The sequence below is a fragment of the Chelonia mydas genome, chromosome 24, assembly GCF_015237465.2.
Source record: "Chelonia mydas isolate rCheMyd1 chromosome 24, rCheMyd1.pri.v2, whole genome shotgun sequence".
Lineage (NCBI taxonomy): Eukaryota > Metazoa > Chordata > Testudines > Cheloniidae > Chelonia > Chelonia mydas.
Window position 1 is genome coordinate 5,465,539 of NC_051264.2, and position 17,720 is coordinate 5,483,258.

A 17,720-nucleotide genomic window follows, 5' to 3' on the forward strand; every position below is an offset into this window, starting at 1 on the left:
CTTTCAGAGTGAGGTTTTCCTTCGGAGGCTGCACAGGGAAGGGACAGCAATCCGCTTATGGAGAGATGCGTCGGGTCTGATCTGAGGTTACTCTGCCCAGGCCCCTGGGGTTCAGGTGACTTGAAGCCCCTTTATGCGCTCCATGTTCTGGGGGCTTGCCAGACTCTCTGCTGTAAATTAGAACAGCCTCAGGGGCTACTCTCGTTTTTGCTCTGCCTCCCATGGCCCTTGCAGTATGTTCCAGCCATGCCTCCTCCACTGGAGATGGGGAGCAGGGTGGATACAGAACCCTTACGCAAGCTCCATACCAGCTGGAGTGGCTCCTGTGCAGGGAGGATTCCCAGCGAGCTGATTCTCCTCATTTTAAGGTCCCTCTGCGCTGCCAGATCACAGGAAGAGAGGGAGGAAAGGTATGAACTTTGCCTGGCTTCCCATCTAACGCCTTCATAGCGGCTTTTTTATTTCTTTGCAACAAGACTAACACTAGTGACTTTTATCCAAGGGTCTCAAAGCTCTAGCAAATACCAATTACTGCATCCTCCCAGGTATTGCTGGTGAACATGCAAGTAGGACCATAAAGATGTGTGGAGTCTGGGAAGTCCTCCTGATAGCAGGAGATGAACAGACGTTCAGAAGGTGTGTGGCGTCTCCAGCCACACGGCAACCACGCGGAGGGCTGTCCCTCAGACCCCAGTTATGGTCACTTGCTGCATACCTCCCCACCCCACCTCTGAAATGGTTGAGCTTGCACCAGAGGTAGCGTGGCAGCTCAAAGTCAAGCAGTCTCTCATCAGTCCTCATCATGACAAGGAAGGAGTTTCTTACAGATGGGGCAGCCCGTTCCCATTCTGCTCACCACACTGTGAAAGCATTTGCTGTAGAGATGATTGGTAGTCCAGACTGGTCTTCTGCTGATGTGTTGGTGATGAGGCGCTTCCCATATGGTTTTGAAAAGTGGCAGTTGTTGGCATCTCCTGGCTTTTGTCAAGGAGGTTCTTTGCTGCAATATAACACCTAGGTGGCAGGGTATAAGAGAGGAGTGATAGCCACTTTGGAGGTGTTGGCCTGATATTTTCATTATTTGATTCAGTTGTACACAAACTTTGTGTGAGAAGGGTTTAACCACACAGCACAGTATTCGCCAAGCTGCACGGTATTTGCGCAGTAGCTCCCCAAGCTGAGCCTGCAAGCTGATTTAGGAGGCCATTGTTCTTGTTTCAGAGTAGCAGCCGTGTTAGTCTGTATCCGCAAAAAGAACCGGAGGACTTGTGGCACCTTAGAGACTAACAAATTTGTTTGAGCATAAAAATATGGAATGCTTCACGAATTTGCGTGTTGTGCATCCTGGGAGCAGGCTGAATCTGCATAATCCAGATACCGGTTACAGTGGTACTAGAACTGTATCCTCACAATACAATGGGTTGAAGTGACTAGTCCCAAGATCACACAGTGAGTTACTGGCAGAGATGGGACTAGAACCCAAGAATCCTGATTCCCAGCTAAGCACAGCTTCCTACACTGAGGGCCAAATCCTGAGAGGTGCCAGGTACCTGTAATTTCCAATAACTCCCATGCTTCAAAGCGTGAGTCAACCTGTAACTCATGAAGATCAGAAGGAAACAATCCCTGGGGCCATTCCTTCATTGCAGGGTTTCTTGTATCTTCCAGCTGGGGCTGGCTACTGCTGGAAAAAAGACACAGGGCTAGATGGACTCTCAGGGCGTGTCTACACTGGCACTTTACAGTGCTGCAAGTTTCTCGCTCAGTGGTGTGTGAAAAAACAGCCCCCCGAGCGCAGCAAGTGCCCGTGCAGACAGTGCACCAGCGCTGGGAGCTGTGCCCCTCATGGAGGTGGCTGCGACGACACAAGCCACGTTAGCATTGCCAGCGTAGACTTTTTGATCCAGACTGTGAATTCCTATGTTCCTAATCATTAGGGCAGACAGTCAGCAGGGATGAGGTTTTGGCCTAAACAGTTTCATTTATTTATTTTCCAGCAAAAAGTTGAACCTTTCCCCCAGGAAGCACACTCTGTGGGAAAAAATTAATTGAATTGAAAACCCAATTTTACATCAAAAACCAGTGTCGGGGGAAATTTTCAGCCAGCCCTGATCCTGAAAACACTTATGCATGTGCCAGGCGACTCATGGAAGTAAAGTTAAGCATGAAAGAAAGAAGAATGGATGGATGAGAGAAAGATGGATGGACGAGAAAGAAAGAGATGAAAAAAGATGGATGGATGGATAAGAAAGATTGAAAAAAGATGGATGGATGAAAAAGGGATTGATGAGAGAGAGAGAGCTGGGTGGCTGGATAAGAAAGGAGAGAGAGAGAGCTGGGTGGCTGGATAAGAAAGAAAGACAGATCGATAAAAAAGGACGGATAAGAAAGGAGAGATGGGTGGCTGGATAAGAAAGGAGAGAGAGAGAGATGGGTGGATGGATAAGAAAGAGAGAAAAAGAGATGGACAGATGAGAGAGAGAGAGATGGGTGGATGGATGAGAGAGAGAGAAAAAGAGATGGATGGATAAGAAAGACAGAGAGAGATGGGTGGCTGGATAAGAAAGAAAGACGGATCGATAAAAAAGGATGGATAAGAAAGAAGGAGAGATGGGTGGATGGATAAGAAAGGAGAGAGAGAGAGATGGGTGGATGGATGAGAGAGAGAGAAAAAGAGATGGATGGATAAGAAAGACAGAGAGAGATGGGTGGCTGGATAAGAAAGAAAGACGGATCGATAAAAAAGGATGGATAAGAAAGAAGGAGAGATGGGTGGATGGATAAGAAAGGAGAGAGAGAGAGATGGGTGGATAGAGAAAGAAATAAAGAAAGAAATGGGTGGATGGATGAGAGAGAGAGATGGATGGATGGATAAGAAAGAGAGAAAAAGAGATGGACAGATAAGAAGGAGAGATGGATGGATGGATAAGAAAGAGAGAAAAAGAGATGGACAGATAAGAAGAAGAGCTGGGTGGCTGGATAAGAAAGAAAGACGGATCGATAAAAAAGGACGGATAAGAAGGAAGGAGAGAGAGGAGGGAGGCCCCGAGCCGGAGACAGGACAACGCGGCGGGGGGCACGACGGGGCGTGTCCCAGAGACCCCCACGGAGCCGGCCCTGGGAGGAGCGGACGGCGGGGGGGCCGCCGGGGGCAGGGACCGCGCGCCCAGCCGGCGCCGCTCCTTCTGCGCAGGCGCCACGAGCTCCCGCCCCTTCCTGCCCGCCGCCGCCGCCGCGCCGGAAGCGGACTCCAGTTCCCAGCCTGCCCCGGGGCGGGGGCGGGTTTCCGGGCGCTCCGTGCTGACTCTCGCTTCCGCTGCCGCAGGGCGAGCCGGGCCGGAGCGGTGAGAGCGGGGTCGGGGCCCCGGCGGGCGGGGGGCGAGGCGGGTTCGAGGTCGGGCTGCGGGGGGGCCGGGGGTGGGGGGCGCGCCGCCCCGGGGAGTTGCACGGCAGATCCGGGGGGGGCTTGAGGAGGGAGGAAGGTTTGTGGGGGAGCCGTGGGGTGGGGGGAAGGTGGGGGTTAGGGGGTCTGAGGGGGAAGGAGGTTTGGAGGGGAGCCCAGGGGGCGGCGGTTTGGGGGGGAGCCATGGGGTTGGGGGGATCTGGAGGGCGGTGGTGGGGATCTGGGGGTTGGGGGGAGCCGTGGGATGGGGGGGATCTGGGGGGAAGGTGGGGGTTCGGGTGTCTGGGGGGGAAGGAGGTTTGGAGGGGAGCCCAGGGGGCGGTGGTTGGGGGCGAGCCGTGGGGTTGGGGGGATCTGGGGGGGAGCCGTGGGGTTGGGGGGGAGCCCAGGGGGCGGCGGTGGCGGGGGAGCCAAGTGGATGGGGGGGGAGGTCTGAGGGGGAAGGAAGGTTTGGAGGGGAGCCTAGGGGGCGGCGGTGGCAGGGGAGCCATGTGGGGGGGGGGAGGTGGGGTTTGGGGGGCCTGAGGAGGAGGAAGTTTTGGAGGGCCCAGGGGTGGGGGGGGGGTCGGGAGGTCTGTAGGAGGACATAGGGGAGGTCTCTGACACGTCAGCGCTCCATGGAGGAAAGGCAGCTAGGGAGGTCCTGCTCCAGGCAGCCTGTAATCAGGCTGTGGGGTTCCTGTCTTGCTGCCTGTTCTGGAGACACGTGGCTGAGTAGCAGCCAGGCCCTGATGCTGCCTGGTAGAAGGAGCTGTGTGCGCCACAGCGGCTGGGGACGGGCAGAACTATACCGGGCATAAGGAAGCAATGATCTGTGGCTGCGGGAGGAGGTGGTGGGAAAAGACATGACTGTGCTCTCTACAGGGGCTGAGCCGGAGATGGGAGTGAAAGAGCTGCACAGTTAGCAGCCCCTTTTTCGTACTTTCATTTAAGGTAGATCACGGGTTCTCCAGCCTTTTCGTGCTGGGGCCCAATACATTGTAGATCTTTTCCCAGACCCAACTGCCTCACTACTTGGTTATCAAAATATAATTTCACAAGCCACTGGGAGGGGCTCTGTGATCTAAGACCACTGTTTAGGAATTACTGTATTAGCCAGTTGCTCAAGACTTTGTTGTGGCTAGGGAAGACGGTGGTGCTGTAGTCTAGAAATTTCAGAACCTTCAGGATGAGAGGTTTCCTGAGAGAGATATGGACAGGCATTTATATTGGCTAGAATTTCAGGCTTGATCGGCAAGGTCTGGTTATCAGCTGTCAAAAGAGAGGTTGGGTACAGAAAACCAAAGGGGGGATAGGAGCTTAGTGGCGTGAGTGGGGTGTCAGATCATCAGGACAGAGCTGTTATCACTTTTTTGGTCTGGGAAGAGGAGGTTTGTGCCAGGGCTGAAGAAAAGGAGCATGCACTTTGGAAGTGTCTGCAGCCAAACAGTGTTTGGATGGGAGCGGACTGATGTTTGAATATTTGTGTGTGAGAGTAAAGATATTAAATATGTGAACTCTTTAAATGGGCCCTCAAGTTAACTTTGTCTTAAATAACATGTTCTTTGTTCTACTTCTAACAGTTAATATTAATTTGATGACTTTAAAAAACAAACCTTAGAATCATAGAATATCAGGGTTGGAAGGGACCTCAGGAGGTCATCTAGTCCAACCCCCTGCTCAAAGCAGGACCAATCCCCAATTAAGTCATCCCAGCCAGGGCTTTGTCAAGCCTGACCTTAAAAACTTCTAAGGAAGGAGATTCTACCACCTCCCTAGGTAACGCATTCCAGTGTTTCACCACCCTCCTAGTGAAAAAGTTTTTCCTAATATCCAACCTAAACCTCCCCCACTGCAACTTGAGACCATTACTCCTTGTCCTGTCATCTTCTACCACTGAGAATAGTCTAGAACCATCCTCTTTGGAACCACCTCTCAGGTAGTTGAAAACAGCTATCAAATCCCCCCTCGTTCTTCTCTTCTGCAGACTAAACAATCCCAGTTCCCTCAGCCTCTCCTCATAAATTATGTGTTCCAGTCCCCTAATCATTTTTGTTGCCCTTCTCTGGACTCTCTCCAATTTTTCTACATCCTTCTTATAGTGTGGGGCCCAAAACTGGACACAGCACTCCAGATGAGGCTTCACCAATGTCGAATAGAGGGGAACGATCACGTCCCTCGATCTGCGGCTATGCCCCTACTTATACATCCCAAAATGCCATTGGCCTTTTTGGCAACAAGGGCACACTGTTGACTCATATCCAGCTTCTCGTCCATTGTCACCCCTAGGTCCTTTTCCGCAGAACTGCTGCCTAACCATTCGGTCCCTAGTCTGTAGCGGTGCATTGGATTCTTCCGTCCTAAGTGCAGGACCCTGCACTTATCCTTGTTGAACCTCATCAGATTTCTTTTGGCCCAATCCTCCAATTTGTCTAGGTCCCTCTGTATCCTATCCCTACCTGCCACCGTATCTACCACTCCTCCTAGTTTAGTATCATCCGCAAATTTGCTGAGAGTGCAATCCACACCATTCTCCAGATCATTTATGAAGATATTGAACAAAACCGGCACCAGGACCGACCCTTGGGGCGCTCCACTTGATACCGGCTGCCATCTAGACATGGAGCCATTGATCACTACCCGTTGAGCCCGACAATCTAGCCAACTTTCTACCCACCTTATAGTGCATTCATCCAGCCCATACTTCTTTAACTTGCTGACAAGAATACTGTGGGAGACCGTGTCAAAAGCTTTGCTAAAGTCAAGAAACAATACATCCACTGCTTTCCCTTCATCCACAGAACCAGTAATCTCATCCTAGAAGGCGATTAGATTAGTCAGGCATGACCTTCCCTTGATGAATCCATGCTGACTGTTCCTGATCACTTTCCTCTCGTGTAAGTGCTTCAGGATTGATTCCTTGAGGACCTGCTCCATGATTTTTCCGGGGACTGAGGTGAGGCTGACTGGCCTGTAGTTCCCAGGATCATCCTTCTTCCCTTTTTTAAAGATGGGCACTACATTAGCCTTTTTCCAGTCGTCCGGGACCTCCCCCGATCGCCATGAGTTTTCAAAGATAATGGCCAATGGCTCTGCAATCACAGCCGCCAACTCCTTTAGCACACTCGGATGCAACGCATCCGGCCCCATGGTCTTGTGCACGTCCAACTTTTCTAAACAGTCCCTAACTTTCTCCACAGAGAGCTGGCCACCTACTCCCCATGCTGTGTTGCCCAGCGCAGCAGTCTGGGAGCTGACCTTGTTCGTGAAGACAAAGGCAAAAAAAGCATTGAGTACATTAGCTTTTTCCACATCCTCTGTCACTAGGTTGCCTCCCTCATTCAGTAGGGGGCCCACACTTTCCTTGGCTTTCTTCTTGTTGCCAACATACCTGAAGAAACCCTTCTTGTTACTCTTAACATCTCTTGCTAGCTGCAGCTCCAGGTGCGATTTGGCCCTCCTGATTTCATTCCTACATGCCCGAGCAATATTTTTATACTCTTCCCTGGTCATTTCCCTTTAAGTCATTTGTTTTTCTCTCATCTAAATATAGGCTAATCATTTTCAAGGTCATTTCTAGTCAATTGCAATTCTCAGGTGCTAGCACAATGCTGCATTGTTTGTTTCAGACACTGCAGGGGAATGTTGTTGCAGTGTGTGTTAAATTGTTTCTATTGGATTTCAAAGGAGAAATAGCAGAAAGGTTTTGTTTGGTCTTAGATATGAGTCAGCAGGGTGCCCTTGTTGCCACGAAGGCCAACGGCATATTGGGCTCTATTAGTAGGAGCACTGCCAACAGATTGAGGGACGTGATTATTCCCCTCTATTTGGCACTGGTGAGGCCACACCTGGAGTATTGTGTCCAGTTCTGGTCCCCCCACTACAGAAGGGATGTGGACGAATTGGAGAGAGTCCAGCGGAGGACAAACAAAAATGATTAGGGGGCTGGGGCACATGACTTACGAGGAGAGGCTGAGGGAACTGGCATTATTTAGTCTGCAGAAGAGAAGAGTGAGGGGAGATTTGATAACAGCCTTCAACTACCTGAAGGGGGGTTCCAAAGAGGCTGGAGCTCGGCTGTTCTCAGTGGTGGCAGATGACAGAACAATGGTCTCAAGTTGCAGTGGGGGAGGTCTAGGTTGGATATTAGAAACACTATTTCACTAGGAGGGTGGTGAAGCACTGGAATGGGTTCCCTAGGGAGACGGTGGAATCTCCACCCTCAGAGGTTTTTAAGGCCTGGCTTGACAAAGCCCTGGCTGGGATGATTTAGTTGGTGTTGGTCCTGCTTTGAGCAGGGGATTGGATTAGATGACCTCCTGAGGTCTCTTCCGACCCTAATATTCTGTGATTCAATGTTTGTAGTAGCTTCTTGTCTTTACAAAATGAATGTCCTAATGCTTTCAGTGCCTTTAATTATGTTAAATAACAGTAAATATACTAGGGTTGTTGCAGCCATGTTGGTCCCAGGATATCAGAGAGACAAGGTGGGTAAGATAATAATTTTTATTGGACCAACTTTTGGTGGTGAAAGAGGCAAGCTTTCGAGCTACTTCAGAAGTTCTCTGTGTAGCTCGAAAGCTTGTCTCTTTCACCGACAGGCATTGGTCCAATAAAAGATACTACTGCGCTCACCCTGTCTCTTTAATAAATTTACCACACATTCACAGAGCAGCCAGGGAACAGAAACCCGGTATCAGGTCTTTGCTTTGCAGTGGTCTCATGCTGGTAGAGGAGTGTCCGCAATCTTACAGGTGCAACTGCACGGGCGCTATACTGAACGGGACTGATCCCTCCCTCCTCCATGGTACGATGCTTTCATGTACAATGTCTTAACCCACACAGCTGCCTGTGCTTCAGAACACATTGCACTCACGTATCTATTCTACCCTCTGCTGCTGCCTGCTCCAGAAGGCTGCCAACACCAATTTTCCCTCTTTAGAAACTCAGGCATTATCAGTGAATGGTTTCCCCTTCCAGATGAAGCTGTTCGCTCTTGCTGTGTTTGCCCTGCTGTCTGTTGCTCACAGCGAGGAGGGAGCCAGGCTACTCGCCTCTAAATCTCTGTTAAACCGATATGCGGTGGAGGGCAAGGACCTGACTCTGCAGTACAACATCTACAATGTTGGCTCCAGGTAAGGCTTGTCTGTGTTGTTGGTACCTATCAGATGCCTGTCCCTGAAGGACAGGGAGTGTTAGAGGTGTGTCTCTGCAATGTGTGTTTCACTAGCTCGGGGAGGGGAGAGACATCTAGAGTAAAGCCTTTCTCAAGCTCCTCCCTTACTCCTCCCAAAGGGCACTCTGGGGGCAGGAGCAAATAGAGGGGAAGAATCTCTGTATTCATAGATTATAAAGCCAGAAGGGTCCACTGTGATCACCTAAGGTTTTCTGTTACTGCTGTTAAAATGAAAAGGAGGACTTGTGGCACCTTAGAGACTAACCAATTTATTTGAGCATAAGCTTTCGATGCATCCGATGAAGTGAGCTGTAGCTCACGAAAGCTTATGCTCAAATAAATTGGTTAGTCTCTAAGGTGCCACAAGTACTCCTTTTCTTTTTGCAAATACAGACTAACACGGCTATTACTCTGAAACCTGCTGTTAAAATGACTCTGTTCTCACTGGAGTCCATAGGACGATTGACTTGAGTAGGAGTAAGGTTGCACTGTGTGAGCCCCCTATCAGGCCCACTCAAGAAGGGGCATTATACGAGGCTTCGAGGGTAATGAGACTGAAGTGTGCAGGGGTTTTTTTTGGGGGGGGGGGGCGGGTGTGGGGGACGAATGTGATTCTGGAGGCTCTGAACAGGTCTAAGTGGATTCCTGTGTATGGGAGCAAGTCAATGTTCGTTGTGATGCCATTTTAGATTCCTTGTCTTCTCTCTCCCCTTCGCTGTCAAAAATAAGCTCTTACCAAGTTCTGGCACTCCACTCTTTAATCCCCCTGTTCCAGCCCTGATCCCTGGCTTCATCACGTCTGTCTTTGTCTGCATCATCCACCGGTGTCCAAAATGCTTCAGCTGAAAATCACCTTCCTTTCCTGTCACCCATATCCCCAGTGCAGTGCTCCCCTCCTCGCGTACATAGATCTCCATTGGCTTCCTGGGCTCTTTGCCCAGCCAATTACTTATCCTCGGCTTCGTGGCTCCTCTCAGCTCTTCCCACCTATGCTTTCTCCTATGCCCCAGGTCCAGCTGGGCAGTCATTTCTCCTTGACACTGTCTTCCTTCTCCTACTCTCATCTTTGAGGCTTTTTACTCCAGATCAGCAGCTAGCACTGAACTTTCCTCTGTTTGTGAAACCGCCTGTAGCATCATAGGGTGAGAAGGGACCGCAAGGGTCATCTAGTCTAACCCACAGTGGGACTCCAGCTGATGCATACCCCTGACTCTGTTCCTGACTCCTCTCTCTGTTGTATTTAGCGCGGCTTTGGACGTGGAGTTGTCGGATGATTCTTTCCCCCCAGAAGATTTTGGCATTGTCTCTGGAATGCTTAACGTCAAGTGGGACAGGATTGCTCCGTATCTTTTTTGCAGTTCAAAACAATCTCCCCTCCCGCCATGTCCTGGGTCTGTTGTTGGGCTCCTCCTTGTCCCCTCTGATGCCCAAGGATATCAAGACACTTCCAACTCCATGCATCATCCCTGAAATGCCAGCGCACCTGACTTCTGGCTAAGGCTCTGAAGGCAAATCCCAATAAAGTGCCCTGGGATCTCTAGTGTCCTTGTAAACAAGAACTAGTTCTCAGGTCACATAGCTACCCCTCACATTAAATTGCATGGAACTCCATTCATCTGTCAGGGAAGGAGGAATAGATGAGTTGCCCCTGTATAAGGGTCTGAATCTGTAGTTACAGGTGATTTAAGATTTCAAACCTGCTGGTTAGACTCCTCCCTGTGTTCTGAGTCTTGCTTCCCCTGTCTCCTGGAACAAAATGCAATTTGTTTCCTTAACCATCTGCTACTCAGAGCCAGCAACGTATCTCACACTGTGGTCCTGAGGCCCCTCAAAGCTGGCTACTTCAACTTCACCTCAGCTACCATCAACTACCTGGCACAGGAGGGAGGGCAGGTTGTGGTGAGTAGCTCCGAGGAAGTGAGCTGTAGCTTACGAAAGCTTATGCTCAAATAAATTTGTTAGTCTCTAAGGTGCCACAAGTATTCCTTACCTTTCTTGTGAACCTGATCATGTACAGGATCCTAACGGCAGATCTCACAGCGGAGACGCACAGTGTGTGCTCCTAGACACAACCATAGAGGGATGATAGATAGTCCCTTTCTCTTCTCACATAGTGCTTGCCACGGAGCGCCTGCAATGCCAGGAACAGTGGGCAAATGCTGTTTCTTTTCCTCCCATTTCAGGTTGGCTTCACCAGTGCCCCTGGGCAGGGAGGAATCTTGGCTCAGAGAGAGTTTGACAGGAGGTTTTCCCCTCACTTTGTAAGTACCATTAAACCAGTAATCCATTTTCTCACTGTGACTGTACAGTTCAAATCAGCATTGACCTTTTTGTGTGTGCTGGCTCATGGCATGAAAGCAGAAGCCCAGGCACTAAATTAAAAGCCACCTGGGAAATTGCCAAGCTGGCTCCTAAGCTGTTTGGAGCAACTTCTGCAAAATCTTGCAAGAACAGTGACAATTAATTCATCATGGTCCGTTAGACTCGCTTCTAGGAATGAGCCTGTGTTGTTCGGGTTCGGATCAAAATGCTGGGGCAGGGGGCGCTCAGGTGTGAGAATCTGGGAGTTCAGCTCTGCATGGCCCATCTCAATTCTACTTCTAATTGGTTTTCCCCTTCTGCTAGCTCGATTGGGCAGCTTTTGGAGTGATGACCCTTCCCTCCATCGGAATCCCTCTGTTGCTGTGGTACTCGAGCAAGAGAAAATACGATACCCCCAAGACCAAGAAGAACTGAGGAAAGCCAAATGCAGCCAGCACCCAGAGCTCAGGAACCCCACTTAGAATTACAGTGTACTCAGAGTAGCAGCAATCAACCCTCCAAATCAAGTGACTGGGCCAACAGTTCAGTGCTGGCAGGGGAGGGATTTGTATTATTCTTGTGGCCAGTCACTTTCTTGGGGGTTTTTTTTTTTAACCCGTTCTCAGCAGATCTGGAGCAAAGACCTCACCGGTTCTGTTGTAATTAAGTTGCAGACGCAGCTGCAGTACAGGAATGCTAATAACACCCAAGGAGTGTGGATGTGAGAGCCTTTCTGCAGTATTTGTGGCATCACCGCTGCTTGCCAAATGCCAGTCACATGTGGCCAGATCTCCTCATGCCACAATCCTCGATCTTGGGTCAGCCCATCACCCTCTCTCCCCAGTATTTTATGCTTCCTGCGACTGTCACTGAGAGGATTGATCAAGTGATGGTAACGGAGACCTCCTTTGTATGCAGATTTATTAGTGCCAGTCCCTCTCAGCCAAGCGGTGGCCTATAAACCCCCATAGAAAGATGCCTGCCCTATAGGGAATGTTGGCTACGTTGTTGTATTTTGGTGAGCAGTTGACCGCCGTGTTTCTTTTTTTCTGATTACTCTGTTGAGAAACGTGTGACTGTACACACTGAGGGTTTTATAATAAAATGAACACCACAAAGTGAGCCTGTCTCTTCTACCGGTAAGTCCCATAGTTGGACTAGTGGGTTTCAGGAGCCATATGTATAACTGCAGTAAATCCAGTGGTTGTAGAGGCTCTGTCTGTACACACCATCAGCCAGCAGGGGCAGTGAGGAAGATCCAGCTGAAAGAGTATACCAAGCCCTTGCCTTCACTAGGATTAATTTTGTGTGTTTAACATGTGTTAAAATCCTACTGCAGGTTACTCCATCCCCCACTCCAGGGTCCCCCTTGACCAGTTGCCATGTGTTAGAACTACAACATGCCTCATCTACACTATGAGTTTAACGTGTGTTTAAAAATCCACTTTTTTTAGACTAGACATGGCCAAAAAGCTTAAAATCTAAGACACAGGATGGGAGAGAAACAGCCCTATCAAGGGTGAGTGACTTGCCCAAAGCTGCATAGCTGGTCACTGGCATAGCCAGGAATAGAACCCAGATCCTCATAGCCCAGTGCTGTGTACTCAGCACCATGCTGGCTGACGTGAAGCGTTGAAACACCTGGCTGCCCAAAGCACTGCAGAATGTGTGGCGCATAACACTGTATTAGCCCCCGGGGAGTGGATTCGCTGGGATGAGTAGAGTAAAACACCTTCACAGCCTTCAAGAGCTGAGAGAAAATTCAAGTGGATGTGCAGTGCCTGCTCAGCTCTCTGTACCTTTGTGTATCGGCCGCTGTCTTCCGATGAGTTTTGAGCCGCCCTGTCTAGGGTGCTGTCCTCTTCCCCAGAACATTACTTGTTTAATACGTAGCCTAGCTTCCAGCAAGGGCAGCAGGTACCTGTGCTCCCTAACTGCTTGGCTTTCTTCTTATAATTATAGAAGATTCAGAGTAGAAGCCCCAGGAGTGGGACTTATTTTTTCAAATGAAAAATATTTTCATAAGCTAAAACCAGGACCAGGAGGATCCCCTGGTGGCTATGCTGCCCTCTCGTGCTGCAGGTCCATATTGCAGTTTATCTGTGCCCTCCTGCAATGAGGGGACTTCTTACAAGCCAGTTCTCTGAATTACTCTTCTAGAGAGGTCTGCCTTGATTTGGGGGTGGCGCGGGGGCTCTGCCGTCTCTCATCAGCCCTGACTGGCCTTGGGCAGTGAGATTAGATTAATGTAAGCCAGGCAAACCACAATGAAGGTCCCCGTTGGAGGAGATGGGTGCATGTGACCTTGGGTTAGGGGGAATAGAAGTGGGTGTTTCTGGCAACCTCAGAAGAGAGTGCAGGGATTGGCCAGGTCTGAGGCCCATTCCCAAGGGCAGCGTGTAGCAGGGAGTTTGCCGTGTTGCTACTGCACACCCTGTTGTGTGCAAAGAAGCCTTTGGCCTGCAGGGCTGTCAAACCAGCTCCAAATTCACACGCACGCAATTCAATTTAATCCGCGCCAATTTCCTACCTTGCACTGGAACCTATACTCTTTCCAGCCCCTTCCAAATGAGAATTGCAGAGAGCTTCATGGCTATTCATGAATTAAACCTTTCAGTCCCTCACTGGAATTAACCATCCCCATTTCACATATGGGGAAACCGAGGCCACTAGAGCAAAGTAGTCTTGTTATCCAAGAATTCCGTGTCGGTGGCCCAAACTCCCAGGCTCCGCGGAAAGCACACTGCAGCTTTGTCGCAAGAACAATGTTTCCCAGTCAGGATTTCTCACCCCCTCATCCCAACTGCTTGCTGCCGCCACCGGTTTCACCCTTTGTTTTGACTGAGGAGTGTTGCAATTGGCAGGATCAAGGAAACCATTGATGCTAATGCTGAACAAAGGAGCTCCGCTCCACGAAGGGTGTGCAAGAGGGGGCCTTAGAAGTTGAACTAACAGGTCTAACTGGTGCATCCCACTTCCCAGCATAGAATTGCTCCTTCCATGTTACTGCTTTGTGCTGCCTAGTGTTAAGTGTCCCAAACAAAGGAGCTTTCCTTGTGAGCCTCGGCATTGGGAAGAAAGACTGTTGATCATCCCTTGCAGCTGCTTCTCCTGGTCCCTGGTGATCTCTGGTATGATGGATTGCAGGCAAACAGGTGAGAACCAAAAGATACACCTTGCGCACATGTTGCTTTGTTTTCTGCCTTTCAAGTTCTGCTGGGGGTTGCATAGAACAGTGGTTCTCCAACTTTCCAGGCCACTGTACCCCTTTCAGGAGACTGACTTTTCTTGCGTCCCCCCAAGTTTCACCTCACTTAAAAATGACTTGCTTACAAAATCAGACATAAAAACACAAATGTGTCACAGCTCGCTATTACAGAAACCTGCTTGCTGTTTCATTTTTCCCATATAATTATAAAATAAATCAACTGGAATATAAATATTGTACTTACATTTTTGTGTATAGTATGTAGAGCTGTCTAAACAGGTCATTGTCTGACATTTTAGTTTGTACTGACTTTGCTAGTGCTTTTTATGTAGCCTGTTGTAAAACTAGGCAAATATCTAGATGAGTTGATGTACCCCTGGGAAGACCTCTGTGTACAGGGGCCCCTGATTGGGAACCCCTGGTTTAGGAGGACCTGAGGGTGAGGAGACTTGGAGGCTGGTCCTGTCTGATCTGTGTAGCCTTTGGTCTGCGGGGCTGTCAAGCCAGGACCTTACAATGGTAGCATTATTTATTGGTATTGTGGTAGCACCTAGGAGCCCTTGTCACCGACCAGGACCCCATCGCATGCAAGGTGCTGTACGAACATGGAACAAAAAGATGATCCCTGGCCCCAAACTGTGTCTAACATTTAGAAAGACACAAGGTGGTTTATTGGACCAACCGCTGTTGGTGAACAGAAGGGACTGGCGTGGTTACAACAACACTTCATACATCTAAGATTTATGAATTTCACAGCTCTCTCTACCTTGGGTAATAGTACGGTGTGCTTCCCAGGGCAGGAGCTTAGTGCTTTATGCCCTCTTCCCCTCCCCCCCTCCCCATGAGATGGGTGTTATCCTCCTTGTACAGATGGGAAAACTGAATCTGAGTGTCCTGTATTTAGACTGTTACCTTGTGGACATTCTGGTGCATTTGCTCACGATGAGATGATTCTAGGAACAGATGCAGCCTAAATAAGGAGTTGTCTGGGGGACTAGCTGTAGGCCCTGCCTGGTCACTGGGGAGAAGGGGGTTCACTCGTCACCTCATCTCTGAGGTGGAAGGAAGGAAGGAGGGAGGACTGGAGAGAAAATCGGGTACATGGGCTCTGTGGAGACTGCCCCCCATGATGGCCAATTGCAGTCATGGCAGCAGGACCCAAGACTTCAGGGATGAAGGTGCCTTTGTCCACTAGGGGTCAGGCTTTCCCAGGTGCTGGGTGTCTGCAGTTTCAAATGATATCCCTTGAAGTATTGGGTGCTCAGGTGCTAAAGCAGGGTCGCACCCTTTCTGAAGTGGTGTGCTGAGTCTTCATTTAGTCACTCTAATTTAAGGTTTGGCCTGGCAGTATTACATGTTTAACGTTTTTAGAAAGGCTCTTTCTATACGTCTACAATATCTAACTAAACTATTGTCGTATGTAAAGTAAATAAGGTTTTTTAAATGTTTAAGAAGCTTCATTTAAAATTAAATTACAATGCAGAGCCCCCCAGACTGGTGGCCAGGACCCAGGCGGTGTGAGTGCCACTGAAAATCAGATCGCGTGCCATAGGTTGCCTACCCCATGCTAAAGCTTAAGGGAGACACACCAAGACCATTGTAGAGCTGTCCCGTGCCTGCCGCTCCATTACGCCTGCTCCAGGCTGGATTGAAAATGGATCCTGAGACTGGAAGCCTCCACGGGCTCCGAGGTCGCCTCTCTGCAGCTCTCCACGTGGTGGTGTGAATTCGATTGCGCCGTGGCTCCTCTAAAGCAGCGGGTGGGCCCGTCATCCTTGTGCTGGGCCTGATTCTTACTACATCCTGTGGCAGCTGCTGGTACTGGCTCATCTTTGGAAACCTGCACAAAGGCCCCGGTGTCACCTGTTTGCTGAACTAGCCAGAATATGGAAGAAAGGGCACAATCACAGACAGAGCCAAGGTGCAAGCTCTGGGAGCTGCTGGCGGCTCTCGCTAGGGAAACCTCTCATGCTACATAAGGGCTAACTGGATCAGTGCTAGAACTGTCTGAAGAGCAGCCAGATGCTGGGGGAGGGGGGGTGTGTGTGTGGTTAGTAGGGGGTGCTCGTCCCTCTCAAGTAATGTCCCTGTGCACCACCAGGGCTGCGATGCGGGACCAGAGATCCTTTAAAATCAACAAGGCCTTAATTGTTTGTGCATAGAGCCCTCCAGAGGGCTATTTTTAAATCTTGTTCCTTCTATTATGGCAGTGGTTTCTGTGGGACCCCTGGGATCCCAGTACTGCTGCAGGGCTCTACTTGTGAGCTTTAAAAACCTTCCTGCTAGCTTGGAAATTAATCTGGTATGTTAGCAGCCAGGGTAGGTTCCTCATCCCCCTCCCCACCGAGAGACCTGGCCCATCTGACGTCCCACCCTTATCCTGAAGCACCTAATGCATTGAGCAGATGGCCAAGTGCATCCTCCACCTCGATGCATCTGGTCTGGTTGGGGGTCCACCAGAGTCATCCTCCACCCAGCCAGTCCTCTTCTGCTGGGCAGCCTGCTCCATCCAGACGTGGCTGGTACGTTGTCTTGCTCCCAGTGCTCCTGGCATGCTCGGTGGCAGTCGAAGGGTTAGCACGCTGGCCCCCCGCAAGCCGAAGAAGACACAGTCCCTAAGCTGGGAGCTGATTCGGAGGCAGGCAGTGGCTGGACCCACTATTTGGAGAAGGCAGCATCGTGTGGGCAGGGTGATGTCATATAAGCCTGAGTCACTGCTGCAAAAGGTGTTAGCTCCATTGTCCAGCCCTGCCCAAAACCCTTATCGCTGCTCCCAGGTGGGGCCCCGGCTGGCTTGTCACCTCACATGGCAGTCAGCGATAATTCACCTGGAGTCTCCAGCACCTTCCGCGGGGGGATCTCGGAGTGCGTTGCACATGCTAATGAATGAAGCCCCTCGCCCAGCCAGGGAGGTAGCTCGGTATCACCGCCTCTCCGAGCCTCAGTTTCCCCAGCTGTAAAATGTGGACAGGTCATCCCCAGCGTCCTCCAGGGAGTAAGGGGCAGAGCTGGGAACACATGCCCACTCCTGCTCTTACCATTAGATCCCACTCTACTGCAGCCAGGAATTCAATCCAGGAGTCCTGGGCTAGTCCCCTCCTGCTTTAACCTTGAGGTCACGCTCTCCCTGTCCCTGTGTACAAGGACATGTGGGTGCTTAATGCTCTCGAACTCCCCCGAGGAAGCCGTACTGGTTTGCAGATCTTGGCTCCAGGGAAGCCAATTTCCCTTCTGCAGCGGGGAGCTGAGGTCCCCCAGACAAGCACCACCTACGGGGAGCACTGTCAGCCAGGGGGGATGCTGGTCTCAGTTGCCATCTGCAGGCTGCTACATCCCCTGAGCACCATGCTGGGCTCTGTATGCTCCCTTTCTGCAGCACCTCCTGTTCCCCCCAAGTCTCCCGCCCCACCTGGCTTAGCAAGGCCTGACTGAATCCCCGCTCTAGGCTGTCGGGGTAGGGGTATGCAGCAAGGAGACACCCGTGGCTGGCCCTGGCCAGCCAACTCGGGCTCGCGGGGCTGTGTCACTGCTGTATAGACCACTGCTCCGGGACCCTGTCTCGGCGGGGCCTGAAGAAGATTCCCTAGCACCTCCCAGAGTGATCCTTGACATCCCAGGGAGACACCTGACGGCGGCCCCCTTCTCACAGGTGG

At 50.5% G+C, this 17,720-nt stretch overlaps 1 protein-coding gene across 2 annotated transcripts; it reads left to right on the top strand.

Annotated features, from left to right (window-relative positions):
* The first annotated feature begins 3,205 nt into the window (after window positions 1-3,205).
* On the top strand, window positions 3,206-11,981 carry SSR2 (signal sequence receptor subunit 2). Of its 2 annotated transcripts, none has more exons than XM_037882700.2 (6): window positions 3,206-3,344; window positions 8,325-8,517; window positions 9,803-9,901; window positions 10,349-10,457; window positions 10,742-10,819; window positions 11,184-11,981. In XM_037882700.2, exons 2-6 carry the CDS (start codon window positions 8,363-8,365, stop codon window positions 11,292-11,294), a joined length of 552 nt encoding a protein of 183 aa, XP_037738628.1. In that variant the 5' UTR covers window positions 3,206-3,344; window positions 8,325-8,362; the 3' UTR covers window positions 11,295-11,981. The 2 variants fall into 2 exon arrangements, with proteins under 2 accessions (XP_037738628.1, XP_037738629.1); XM_037882701.2 differs by having other exon boundaries at window positions 3,216-3,344; window positions 8,363-8,517.
* The last annotated feature ends 5,739 nt before the right edge of the window (window positions 11,982-17,720 follow it).